Genomic DNA, 12,705 nt, shown 5'->3' on the forward strand with positions numbered 1-12,705 from the left:
AAAATCAGTGATTCATACTCAAAAATTATTTTGAGTGGTCAACTGAAAGCAGGAGTTGGTTCTTCATTGTTGTTGAAAGCAAGACATTGGAAATGGTCTGATTTCCAGCAGAACTATTGAGTTTAGAGGTATTTATTCTCAACCTGACAATAAAATTTTAGATGCAGGAGTTTTTACACGTGGATGTATGTACTGTAGTACATTCAGGATGGACAGCGAATTATGTCTCTTCTTTGTAAGAAGGGGAGAGAAGACTACATTGGCAGAGCGCTGCATGAATGTAGGGGTTTTCAGGCAGCTACATACAGAGGGGGGTGAGCATCTGGAAATTGATCTCTTAAAACAATTCTTTTTATGAACCTCTTGGAAAGTCTTCCTGAACTTTAAAGCACGAACTGAAACTTTGTGGAGCATGGGGCCAAAACCAGCAAGAGAATTTAAATGAACGGAATGGTTATTTGCTTCAGATGGATATGGTCAGAGGCGTCCAAGTTAAGAATGGGCTTTACCAAGGAGACCAAGAACTCAGTCCATGGTGAAGGCTTCCTCTCTCAGCAGTGCTTAATCGATCCAGTCCAAGTTTCCCACGGTTTTTGCCGTCCTTCTTACCACTGCACGTCTTTCTAAACAACACCCCCTTTTCTCATATACACTTTTTTCTGATGGGCCAAAGCATTTAACCAGGCTCTGTTGAAACCTGGCTGCCTAGAGCAATCATTTGATTTTTGCTTACTTGTGCATCGATCATTTATGTGTAGGTTTTACTCTTTAGCTTTCAGAAGCAATCTCCCCAAACACACACACTCTTCTGATTTTTTGTTTAATTCTTGGTTGGAGAGAATTTTACTCTCTTCAGAAAGTAGAAGACAGCAGATCAGGTTCCAGTCTAGGATGTAGATATAGTGCCTGATTCCTAGATAGGGTTTGCACAAGGAGACCCTGTGAGTGATGCTCTCCGTGGCACTCAGCTGCAGGAGTCTGCCGGACTCTCTCCACAACGAATCGCCACCTGCACAACCTGGCCTCGGAAAGAGAACACTTAGCATCTCCAAGCCCCAGCCCTGAAACACAACTCCATAGACCAGAACGAAAAAGACAGAGCACGCATGCGCAGGGCGAAGGGGGAGCGGTTGGCGCGCGAAACGGGCGCGCGCAGACGGTCGTAAGACCGTATAGGCGGGAGCGCGCCCCGGGGTGGACGCCGGAGACTCGTCTGGCGTGTGACGGAAGAGGACGTGCGCGAGGCGCCGGGGCCTCGGCCATGGCTCACAGGCCGAAGAGGACTTTCCGGCAGCGCCGAGCCCACTCTAGTGACAGCGACGGCGCCGAAGAGCCGTCTTCTGAACCCGGGGCGCCGGAGGAGCAGGCGGCCCCGGGCCTTACGGAGGAAGGGCCGCCCTCTGGAGGGGGACGCGTGGAGGTGACGGCCCGGCGTGTTCGGGGCCGGGGCCCTCGGGGCCGGGGCCGGGTGTGGGCAAGTTCCCGGCGCGCCGCGGGAGCGGCTCCGCGCGCTGAAGGCGGCTCGGGCGTCCCAGGTGAGGCAGGGCGGGGTCCGCCGGAGGTGAAGCGAGGTGGGGTGGGGGGAGAGGCCCCCGGGGTTCTCCGGAGGTTCCTGTGGCCCGCTGCTGACCGAGAGCAGTCGCGGCGACAATAAACAAGACAGCCCGCCTTCGAGCACTCGCCCGCAGCCCGCAAGTCCGTGGTGGGGCGTGAGGGGGGAAGACCAGGAAGAATCCTGTATGGCTTGTGGCTCGTCTGTGTTTGCACCATCAGGTGAACTCTCACGAGTTGTAGCTTTAGTGCAGTACTTGCCGTTTGTGAAGAACCTGAATCGTCACAGAAGTTTAAAAAAAAAATTCCTGATACTTTTAGGTAGGGGAAAGTTTTATGTACTTTTGGAAACAGCTCCAGTTATTTTTCTAGAAAACACTTAACCAGAATAATACATTAGAAGAATCTAGGTGACAGACACATGGGACGTTTTCTTTTGCTTGTTTTGTTTTTCATCAGTTATTTGCAAGAACGGAGATTAGAATAACGCTCTGTGTCCCTGAGTAACACAATGGGTTGACGACGCTGTAGACTGTACCAATAAAGGCGTTAAGTACAATGTAATAGTTTTGAAGTACCCTTTCGTTTTTAAATACAGAATTTAAGCAGCCTAAAGTTGTTTACATAAAACGTGTTCTAGTTTGAATTGGAGCTTAATAAAAATGCAGTTTTCGGTTAGTATTCAGGTAAAAAAAAATTTCTCCCCCACTATTTTTAGTACAAGTGATTTTGGTGATTTCTTAATTATGACCTTCTGTTTGTCTAAAGCTTTGATGACTTTTTATATTTTTCTACTCTATGGAAGTCACCTGGTCAAACCTTAATAGGGAGAAGTGAGGCCAGGAGTTGCCTTTTTTTTTAAGATTTTATTACAGAGCACGAGCGGGGGGGGGGGGGGGAGGAGGGGGCGGGCAGAGGGAGAAGCAGGCCCCCCCCAGTAGGGAGCCCCATGCGGACTCTGTCCCAGGACCCCGAAATCATGACCTGAGCCTAAGGCAGCCACTTAATCGACTCAGCCACCAAGGTGCCCCCAGGAATTGCCTTTTTGCTTGCATTCCAGAAGAGTGGTTCTCAAAACTTTTTGGTCTTAGTATCCCTTTTATAAGGGTATCCCAGAGAGCTTTTGTTTCTGTGTATTATATCTGTTGATATTTACCATGTTAGAAATTAAGATAAATTTTTATTCACTTTTTTCTAAATTAAACCATTACATGTAAGGATAAGTGACATTTTTGTAGGGGGAAAAAAAACTTTTCCAGAAAATAGAGTGACATTGTTTTCTATATGCAAATCTTTAATGTCTGGCTTCATGGAAGACAGCTGACTTCTCAAAGCAGCTTCCACATTCAGTCTCTTGTGATACGTTGTTTCATTTGAAATATGAAAAGAAAACCACAGGTATGTATGTGGTGTAATAGGAATACCTAATAGCCTTTTTAGATCATTGAGTGTGTTCTGCTTTGATATTACAACAAAGATCAACAAATAGTAGCTTTTTAAAGGTAGTTTGCAACATGGCAGCTGAAACCATACCTGTCAGTTTTTTATACTCCATTACATTAAAATCCATTGGTCTGTTTTGCACCTCAATGAATCTTTTACCCATGCATGATTGGTAACATCATGCATTGACTACTGGAAAGTATTGGTTCACTGAGTTTGCAAATGTTGGTACATTTTATTATATAATATCCAAAAAAAAAAAAAATCTGTTAATGTCACTGCGTTACTTCTGATAATCATCAGTCGTTAAGTGACTGAAAGATACTAAGTTCACAGAGCAGGATGTAAGTTTTCCAAAATTCTTGAAGTGATAGGCACACCTTTGCTCATTTTTGAGAAAATTTGTCAGGTATACATGTGGGAATAACTTTGTCAGTTTGTCAGTCATTCTTTCAAGTAAAACAGTGTTGCTCCTTGAAGACAGTGGCTAGCTCCACTTGTAACTCATCATACAAATGCTTTTCAGTGAGGCAACCATTGTGTTTCAGTATGCCCCAGAAGTGCTTTATACACACTTCCATTTTGTCCCACAGAATATTTAAAAGATGTGTATTCAAAGGTCAAGATTTAATAAAGTTAATAACTTTTTATTGCTTCATTAAGGATGGTAAGTACAACTTTTTTTTTTGTTTTTCCTCGCAATGCATGGTGATGAATACAATGGCTGTCACTGTCTTGATTCATACGGAGAAGCCAGGGGTTTTACCCACCACTGCTTTTGCTTCATTATGTAAATAGCAACAGACTGAAAAGGGCAAATAACATAAAATTGTGATGAAAGTAGTTTTGAACTCACATACCCTGTGAAAGGGTCCTAGGGATTTCCAGGGGTTGATGGCAGATGCTCTTGAGAACAACGGCTGTGGTATTAATCCACTTTGACAGCAGGTAGGAGTTGTCATAACTAGTAGCAAAGAAAGATATAATCTGTAGTTATATTACTTTGTGTTCTAAGTTTTGATCTTCAGATTTTTAAAATTCTATATAGGTCTATTAAGGGACATTTTTAAGGTAAAGAGTACTGTTTTTGTAATCTTAAGTTTTAAAGTTGTTCATAAAAAATAGAAAATAATTATAAACTAGCCAGTCCTTTCTTGTCAATAATACCATGAATTCTTTCACATTTTGTTCATTCAATTCTCACAACACCCTTATGGGTGTTATCTCTTAATGTTATTTTTGCTTAATAGATTATGGACAGACTTTCCTTCCCAAAATCACGTAGTGGAAACAAAGAGATCCATTATTTAATGGAGACCACAGTGCTCATTACAGTACTACTTGCCACCAGCCATTGAAATATGACATAGAGTCTAAATTTCGGAGGTGAATAAAATTAGATTGAAAGCCCTGCTTCTCCACTTAGTAACTTTGTGACACTGGACATGTTATTTAGCTTCTCCAATCCCTAATGTTCCCATCAATAATAGCATTTACTTTATAGAATTGTGAAATTCTGTAATTGTGTGAAATAGACCTTATAAAACAGATTTAAGTGTGCCTAGCATATAGTAAGTGTACATCCAGTTTTTTTTCATTTTGAACTTACTACCACTATTTTTCTTTTTTGTTTTAAATTTTCCTTCACTTTTTGATGCTTTTTTTCTCTACTGTTCCCTTCCCTTTTCTCATTGCATCTTTTAAGAGAATATTTTATTAGGTAAGTAGATCTATACATTTATTAGATCATCCACTGGTTTCAGAAAGAAGGGAAACGGACAAAGATCTGTATATATATTTTAAATACATGGAGAAAAATTAAAACACTGTACATGTATAATGCTATGTGTTGTGTAGAATTTCAGTTATTAATTCCACTATCTTGACTCTTTCTTGTTGTATTCAAAAAATGTCCTGTTAGAATCCAGAGTGGTTGATCTTTCAACAGATGAAGAGGGTGAAACACCTCATTCCTCAGAAAGTAAGGATGATCAGGGTTCATCATCCAACAGCTCTAGCTCTTTGGAAGAAGAATTTTCATCAATAGGTTAGTAAACTCTGTAATTTTGATTAACTTTATTTCTAATATCAGTATTTTCTATACCAGTGATTCTTATTATTGATAACACAGCTATAGTGAAGTATGGAGCAAGTAAGTCATTACCAATGATTGTCAAAGTGCCAAAATTAACTGCTGTTTTCCATTACATGACATGTGCAAGGTCAGACAGCTTGTAAGAGGCAGAGCTAGGATTCAGACCCAGGCAGTCTGCTCCAGAACCTGTGTTCTTAACCACTGTGCTATACTGGGTGATTCATGCCAATATCTGACGGATGGTAAGAATTTGTTACTGAGGATGATTCTGGTATAGGATATAGCAAATGTAAAACTCTAGGGAAGTTAACATAGCATATGCAGAGAACTAAAAATAGTTGTTGAAATGAAAATATTTGGTTGGAGTTTAAGAAGGAGGAACAACAAAAACAGACAAATTGGAGTCAGACAGTATAGAGTTTGGGAGAATTTTATGCAAATACATGGCATGACCATTTTTGTGTTTTAGATAATCCAGTTCAGTGGTTGGCAAATTACCACTTGTGAGTCAAATGTGACCCATCACATGCTTTTGCAAATAAATCTTTATTAAAACACAGCCATTCTCATTCAATTATATATCGTCTGTGGCTGCTTTTGCATTACGGTGACAGAGTTTAGAGGTTGTGACAGCTAATTTGTGAAAGCTGAAAGTATTTCTCTGGCCTGTTACTCAAGCTCAGGGGTTTGTAACTTGTTTTGTGCTTTGGACTCTTGTCAGTCTCATGAAGTCTGAGACCCCTTCTGAGAAAATAAAAATATGTAGCTTTATAATATTAACTTGAAATGTAATTGTTTAAATACATTTTTAAAGACTGGAAATAGGACACCTAGGTGGCTCAGTCAGTCATGCGTCTGCCTTCGGTCCTGGGATCAAGTCCCGCATCAGGCTCCCTGCTCAGCGGGGAGTCTGCTTCTCCCTCTACTCTTCCCCCCCTTCCCATGATATCTCTCTCTCTCAGATAAAATCTTAAAAAAAAAAAAAAAGATTTGTAATATAGTGAAAGTGCTTTATTAACTTATTAAATAACAAGAACCAGTAGCTCTTGTAATTTTTTTCTTATACAAGTTCACGAGGTACAGAAATACTTAATGATGAAACCAGTATTAAGAATTGAAGCCTGGTAGATGAGTGATTGTCTTGTCTAGACTGGAGATACAGTGCTGTCCAATAGAACTTTCTGCGACGATATAAAAGTTGTATATCTTCATTGTCCAGTATATTAGCCCCTAGCCACATGTGGCTGTAGAGCTCTTGAAATGTAGCTGGCTAGTGCAGCTAAGGAACTGGAATTTTAATTTGGCTGAATTTAAATGGTCACATATGGCTAGCGGTCACTGTATTGTACAGTGCTGCTTTAGAAAACGGTGGATTAGACAGTATAAGCCAGTAGTTGTAAAGTGTTGGCAGCATTGCACATCTAAGGAGAGAAGACATTGTTTGCCAGTGCGTGGGATAGTTTTTAATTATTGTCATGACAGAGGTGTTGCTGGCATGTAGTGCCCTGGAGGCAAGAAATGATACATGTCTCAGAGAACAGGGCAGTTCAACACAGTGAAGAATTGTCCCTCCCCAGAGCTCATTTCAGAAACACTGAAAGTTGAAAATTTGTCCTGTTTTTCTTTTTTCTGGAGAAGAAAAGATGAAGGAATGTGAGAAGTTTGGGGATTGGTTTGTGGATGAAGGAGTGCATTTGTTTTTTGTTCAAACAGTGGAACTGTTAGAATGATCCAGTAGTGGAATATCTGCCTTGAGATGTTGCAGATACAGCATGTTACACATGGGGCATGATGTTAACCTGTACTCCTTAGATAAGATGATGTATGTGAAAATTATTTAGCTTATAAATCTGCATGTTTATATTATAAAGCAATATGCTAACGTTATTAATTCATTCCATGTTTGGCCAGTATCTGCTGTGAGCTAAATGGGTATAGACAGGACAGGATAATAACTCTTCTCTTGAACTCTTTTTTCTTTATTGTTAGCTTTATGTAGCACTAGTACTTTACTAGTCAGTCTGGTGCCTGTGATCAAGTCATTTGCAGTTGAATCACTTACACTTCCTACACTTCCAGTATTTCTGCTTTTGTATTCATACACTTGAGTATATGAACCTAAGTGTATCATCTTAGTCCTGATTTTACATTAAAATTTCCTAGAGGTCTATAAAAACATAGTGCTGCTCAGCTCCACCTCAGATCAACTGAATCTGAATCTCTGGGATGGGGGGCTTAGGTACCAGTAGATTATCAAGCTTCCCAGGTGACTGTAATGTGCAACAAGCATCAAGATATGTTAGTGTTGGGGCGCCTGGGTGGCTCAGTTGTTAAGCGTCTGCCTTCAGCTCAGGTCATGATCCCAGGGTCCTGGGATCGAGCCCCACATCGGGCTCCCTGCTCAGCGGGAAGCCTGCTTCTCCCTTTCCCACTCCCCCTGCTTGTGTTTCCTCTCGCTGTGTCTCTCTCTGTCAAATAAATAAATAAAATCTTAAAAAAAAAAAAAAATGCTAGTGTAACCTGTGAAGGTTTTGAGTCTTAATTCTGCCTTAGGTTATATTTAGCTGTCCCTCCCAGCTTTAAGGACATGTCTTTTTATCTTCGTTCATATCACATTAAGATCATTAAACCAAGCAAGACGAACCACAGAGCCCTTAGCAGATCCTTACAATGCTTCATAATCAACATTTTTTTTTTTTTGGAGTAATTATTCAACCAGTTAAGAATCCTGTGCAATATGTGATTTTCCCCCACAAATTTTAACATTATCTACAAGGAAAACATGCAACTGTTAAATTCTTTGGGAGGATGAAGAAACATCTGACCTGCATCATTTCCCTGATGCTAACCTATATATTAGTACTGGTCTATAAAAAGTAAGTCACTTGATTTGATATTCCTTATTTATTTATTTTTTTTTAAGATTTTATTTATTTATTTGAGAGCGCACACTGGTGTGGGGAGAGGGAAAAGGAGAGAATCTCAAGCAGACTCTGTGCTGAGCACAGAGCCCAGTGCAGGCTCAATATCATGACCCTGAGATCACAACCTGAGCTGAAACCAAGAGTTGGCCATTTAGCCTATTGAGCCATCCAGACACCCCTGATATTCCTTGTTCTTCGTGAGCATATGTTGGTTTTTAGTGATCACCTGTTACTGTTTCATAATTCAAGCACTTGTTTTCCTTAGCACCAATGTCAAGCATATTGGTCCATAATTTCTATATTTCTTTTTTTGTTGTTTCAAGAGTTGGAACATTTCCACATCTCCAGGCATAGGACATCTTTTTATTTCTCAAAGAATTTGGAACAGTTTATGGTTAAGTTTAGAACCTTTTACTTGAGCCTTGGTAACTTAACATCCCTAATTAACATTTTGAAGTGCTTGAAATAGTGAAAATTTCTTTTACCATTTTGTTTACCTTGGTATTTTGCTTAAGAAACTATTTTTTTTCCAGAAAGTAAAGATCAATTTCAGCTTAGATCATGCATGAAGAAACTTGTTTTGAATTGGAAGAGTACCCATTAATATGGTTTATACTCTATAAAGAAAAATTAAAACAAGGCTGTACTAAAAGATGTCACTTAAATATTTTTCACCTAGTTAATGAACCTGATTATTTTCTTTACGTTTTTTAACTTCTTATATTTATTCATGTGGAAATCACCACAGGACCTTGAAGGCTGACTTAGCTGTGTGCTGGTTTTAGTCTCTCTCACTCCCTATATGCCTGGATGCCCTAAGGGGAGGGGCATCCTCTCCCTCTTTGTGAGTCAGACTTGCCTATCCCCCATCATTCTAACCTCTACAGTTCTGACTGACTAAGCAGCTCCATGCTCAGCAGTCTCGACATCCTAAACCTCACAATCTCAGAGCTTCTAGAAATGAGAAAGAGTCCTCAACTAAAAGCCAGCAACAACAGCTGATGAATAAGAGAGCTAAAAGATAAATTGAAGTGATATCAGTATATTTTCTGATACTTCTAGATTAGGTTCATTTTCTAATTTATATTTAATCTATAAAAGTAATTTTCTTATGTAGATTTTGAGCTGTGCAGTTACATTCGTATCAGAATATGAAAAAAGTTGGAAAGACACTGCTTTTTTATTTTATTTAAATAATGAGGATATGTATTTCTGTTGGTGTTTGTTTTTCATTGTCTTCCTCTTTGTTTCTTTCAGTAAATATCCCTGATGCAGCTTTTATTCAGGCAGCCCGCAGAAAACGTGAATTGGCCAGGGCCCAAGATGACTATATCTCTTTGGATGTAAAACATACCTCTACCATCACTGGGATGAAGAAAAACAGTGATGAAGATTCTGAGAGTGAGCCTGACGACCATGAAAAGAGAATACCATTTACCCCAAAGCCTCAAACCCTTAAACAAAGAATGGCTGAAGAAACAAGTACTTACTTAATTTATTTACAATATATTAATATTAAGGGATTTTTCACTTGAATATAATATGTTAAAATCTCCATAAAGACATAATGGAGTGTCTCATACTTTAAAAAGTGTTAGAAGTTGGTTTTTATTTAATACCAATTTGGTCAATGACATCATAGTCTCTGAAAGACATGTCTGTTAAAATATTATTATCAAATAATGTGTAATAACATTTACTATTATCTGACCTCCACTTGATCTTTTTTGACAGATTAAAAAAAATTGTACAGTCTTATTTTTGATATTGAAAATTTTCATTCTCACCTTTATAAAGATTTTTTTTAACATGGAAACATCTACAGGGATTTTAGCTGTCATTAAAATCTCCCCTGCTCTAATAAAATATTTCCTCTACTGATAATCCTTAGGTCTCAAAGGACTATTTTTACATTTCACATTTATAAACAATATGTTTTACCAAAACTTTTGTTACTTCAAATAATAATTTTTCAGAATGAGACTTTTGGTTTCCTTATAACCCAGAAATTATTTTTCAATATTTAGATTTTTTTTTTTTTAAGATTTTATTTATTTATTTGACAGAGAGAGACACAGCAAGAGAGGGAACACAAGCAGGAGGAGTGGAAGAGGGAGAAGCAGGCTTCCCACTGAGCAGGGAGCCTGATGCGGGGCTCGATCCCAGGACTCTGGGATCATGACGCGAGCCAAAGGCAGACGAGCCACCCAGGCGCCCCTCAATATTTAGATTCTAAGGTAGAATTTATACTCTCTGAGAAGGAATACCAAATGTTTCATTTTTCCAAGTTTTTTTTTTTTCCCATGTGTGAAACTGTAGTGTTTTCAGTGGGACAGTTTGGTGATGAGTACGGATTCCCAGATTCAAGACTCGGCTTCAGCACGTTCCTCAGACAAATTATTTAACCTCCTGATAGGAGTTTCCTCCTTATAAAAAAAAAGAGTGATAATAGTGCTTTCTTCCTAGAACTATTGTGAAGAATAAGTTAACACGTGTAAAGCTGCTAAGCCAGCAAGTTATAAACCCCCCCAAAAATGTTAGCTGATGCTTTTAGAATGGAAAAATATGGACTATTCATGAATTTTTTTTTTTTTTTTTATTCTTAGCACCCAGAAATGAAGAAACAAGTGAAGAAAGTCAGGAAGATGAAAATCAAGATATTTGGGAACAGCAGCAAATGAGGAAAGCAGTTAAAATCACAGAGGTAGTAATTGTTTATACCATTTGTATTAATTTTCTGTGGCTGCTATAACAAATTATCACAAACTTGATGGCTTAAAACAAGACACATTATTCTCTCCCAGGTGTGGAGGCCAGAAGTCCAAAAGCAGGGTGTTAGCAGGGGTGTGTTCCCTTTGAAAGCCCTAGGGAGAATCTTTTCTTGCCTTCCAAATTCTGGTCACCCAGGTGTTCCTTGCTTTGTGACTGCATAACCCCTCTCTCTGTCTCCTTCTGTATATGGCCTTCTCTGTGCCTGTAGTCTTATTTTATAAGAATACTTCTCAGTGGGCTTAGGGCCCACCTGAATAATCCAAGATTTCTCATCTTGCGATATTTCACTTAATTAAAACCACAAAGACCCTTTTTCCAAATAAGGTCATATTCACAGGTTCTGGGGGTTAGGACATAGACATAACTTTTGTGAGGCCACTGTTCAACGTACTATACCTTATGTTCTTTTCCTTTTAAACACCTTCCACATTTTACAGGCCACCTGAGGGGACCATATTTTGTCTTTAATTTTATAGTAACTGTGACATAGGTGTGTAAATGTAAAGTTTAAACAAATAAATAGATTTAAAACAAAACTAATTAAAAAATACTGTTCTTGAGGTCAAAAGTCCTAGATTTGGGTTCTGGCCGTACCACTAAAATATATGCTTCATGAGGTCAAGAATTACTAACTATTCAGTGTTTATCCCTCCGTGTCTAATACTGTGAGTGCTCAATAAATACTTGTGCAACTTTGAGCAAATTATTTAATCTTTTTTTTTTTTTTAAAGATTTATTTATTTATTTTAGAGCACACACACGCCTGAGCAGGGGCTGGGGATGGTTGGAAAGGGAGAGGGAGAGAATCTCAAGCTGACTCCAGGCTGAGCATGGAGGCTGATAAAGGGCTTGATCTCCCAACCTTGAGGTGAAACCAGGAGTCAGACATTCATCTGACTGTTCCACCCAGGCACCCGAAATTATTTCATTTTCTAAATCTGTTCTCTCATCAGTAAAATGGGAAGATAATGTTAACTACATGAGTAGCTGGCTATAGGCTCAAAATCATAATTTAAATCAAAGCACTTATAAATTATATAATATTCAAATATAAAGGTCTTATTTTTTTAATCTGTTTAACAAGAATGCTTTGAAAGATTATATGCTCTTTTAGGTAAGAAAAGTATTGTTAAGATCTCTACGTCATTAAAACTAAAAAGCTAAGTAAAGATAAGCCTTTGGTTTTAACAACATTTAGAAATCTCTGACCAGAGAAATGGTTTAGAGGGCTATTTTTATGATGTAAAAATAATAGATGTAGGACCCCCCCTCCTCTTTTTAGTAAAGTCAGTATAGCTAAACAGCATGAAAAAAATAACTTTGAGAAAAAACATGTCATAGTTCTTACTCTGACTGCTCAAGTTTGCATAATTCCTTTTTAAGTATTTGTTTAATTGCAGTCATAGTATATATTAGAAGTTCCCAGACTTCCCATTCATGGAGCCCTCAGTGTCAGTAACTTTATCCTGGTTCCCCCAGGCCAAAAGAAGTACCAAACAGTTCTATTTATGAAGTATTTAGGGTCAAAGAATTTAATAATGTTTATGTCCTAATAACTTAGTAGCTTTTGGAAAACACATAGATAAATTAAGAAAAAAATCTATTTCATTTTTAAATAACCACAATTACTTATTAATGGGATGCACCTCTTGGGCACTGCATGATATCTCAGACCTTGGAATCAGATTATTCACTGTCATTCTCACCTCCTTTCCAAATTGATTTTCAGTCACTACTTTTTTTTCGTTATGTCCACCAAGAACCCACCTTCAATAATAAGACTTTATCAGAGGATGTAGCACAATCTAATGTTGCAACTGTGAACTAATAAAAACTAGTAGTCCAATAAATGAATATGTATTCCCCTAAAATATTTAAAATATCTATATTTAAAATGTATATTTAAAATATTTTATAGCA

The 12,705-nt window shown here is 38.4% G+C and overlaps 1 protein-coding gene across 9 annotated transcripts in view; it reads left to right on the forward strand.

Annotated features, from left to right (window-relative positions):
* The first annotated feature begins 1,162 nt into the window (after positions 1–1,162).
* Positions 1,163–12,705, forward strand: part of GCFC2 (GC-rich sequence DNA-binding factor 2) — a 49,999-nt gene continuing 38,456 nt past the window's right edge. For 5 of the 9 annotated variants that reach the window (XR_013441727.1, XR_013441729.1, XM_078056375.1 and 2 more), the window contains exons 1-4: positions 1,164–1,535; positions 4,916–5,041; positions 9,271–9,495; positions 10,620–10,717. Coding sequence is in view for 7 of the 9 variants with exons in the window: in XM_078056375.1 (XP_077912501.1) it covers positions 1,262–1,535; positions 4,916–5,041; positions 9,271–9,495; positions 10,620–10,717 (723 nt within the window). In the remaining 2 variants the exon portion in view is untranslated. Of the gene's footprint in view, positions 1,536–2,930; positions 2,950–4,915; positions 5,042–9,270; positions 9,496–10,619; positions 10,718–12,705 lie in introns of those variants that run through there. The other 4 variants (XM_078056380.1, XM_078056376.1, XM_036099439.2 and 1 more) reach the window with 4 other exon arrangements.

The sequence above is a fragment of the Halichoerus grypus genome, chromosome 10, assembly GCF_964656455.1.
Source record: "Halichoerus grypus chromosome 10, mHalGry1.hap1.1, whole genome shotgun sequence".
NCBI lineage: Eukaryota > Metazoa > Chordata > Mammalia > Carnivora > Phocidae > Halichoerus > Halichoerus grypus.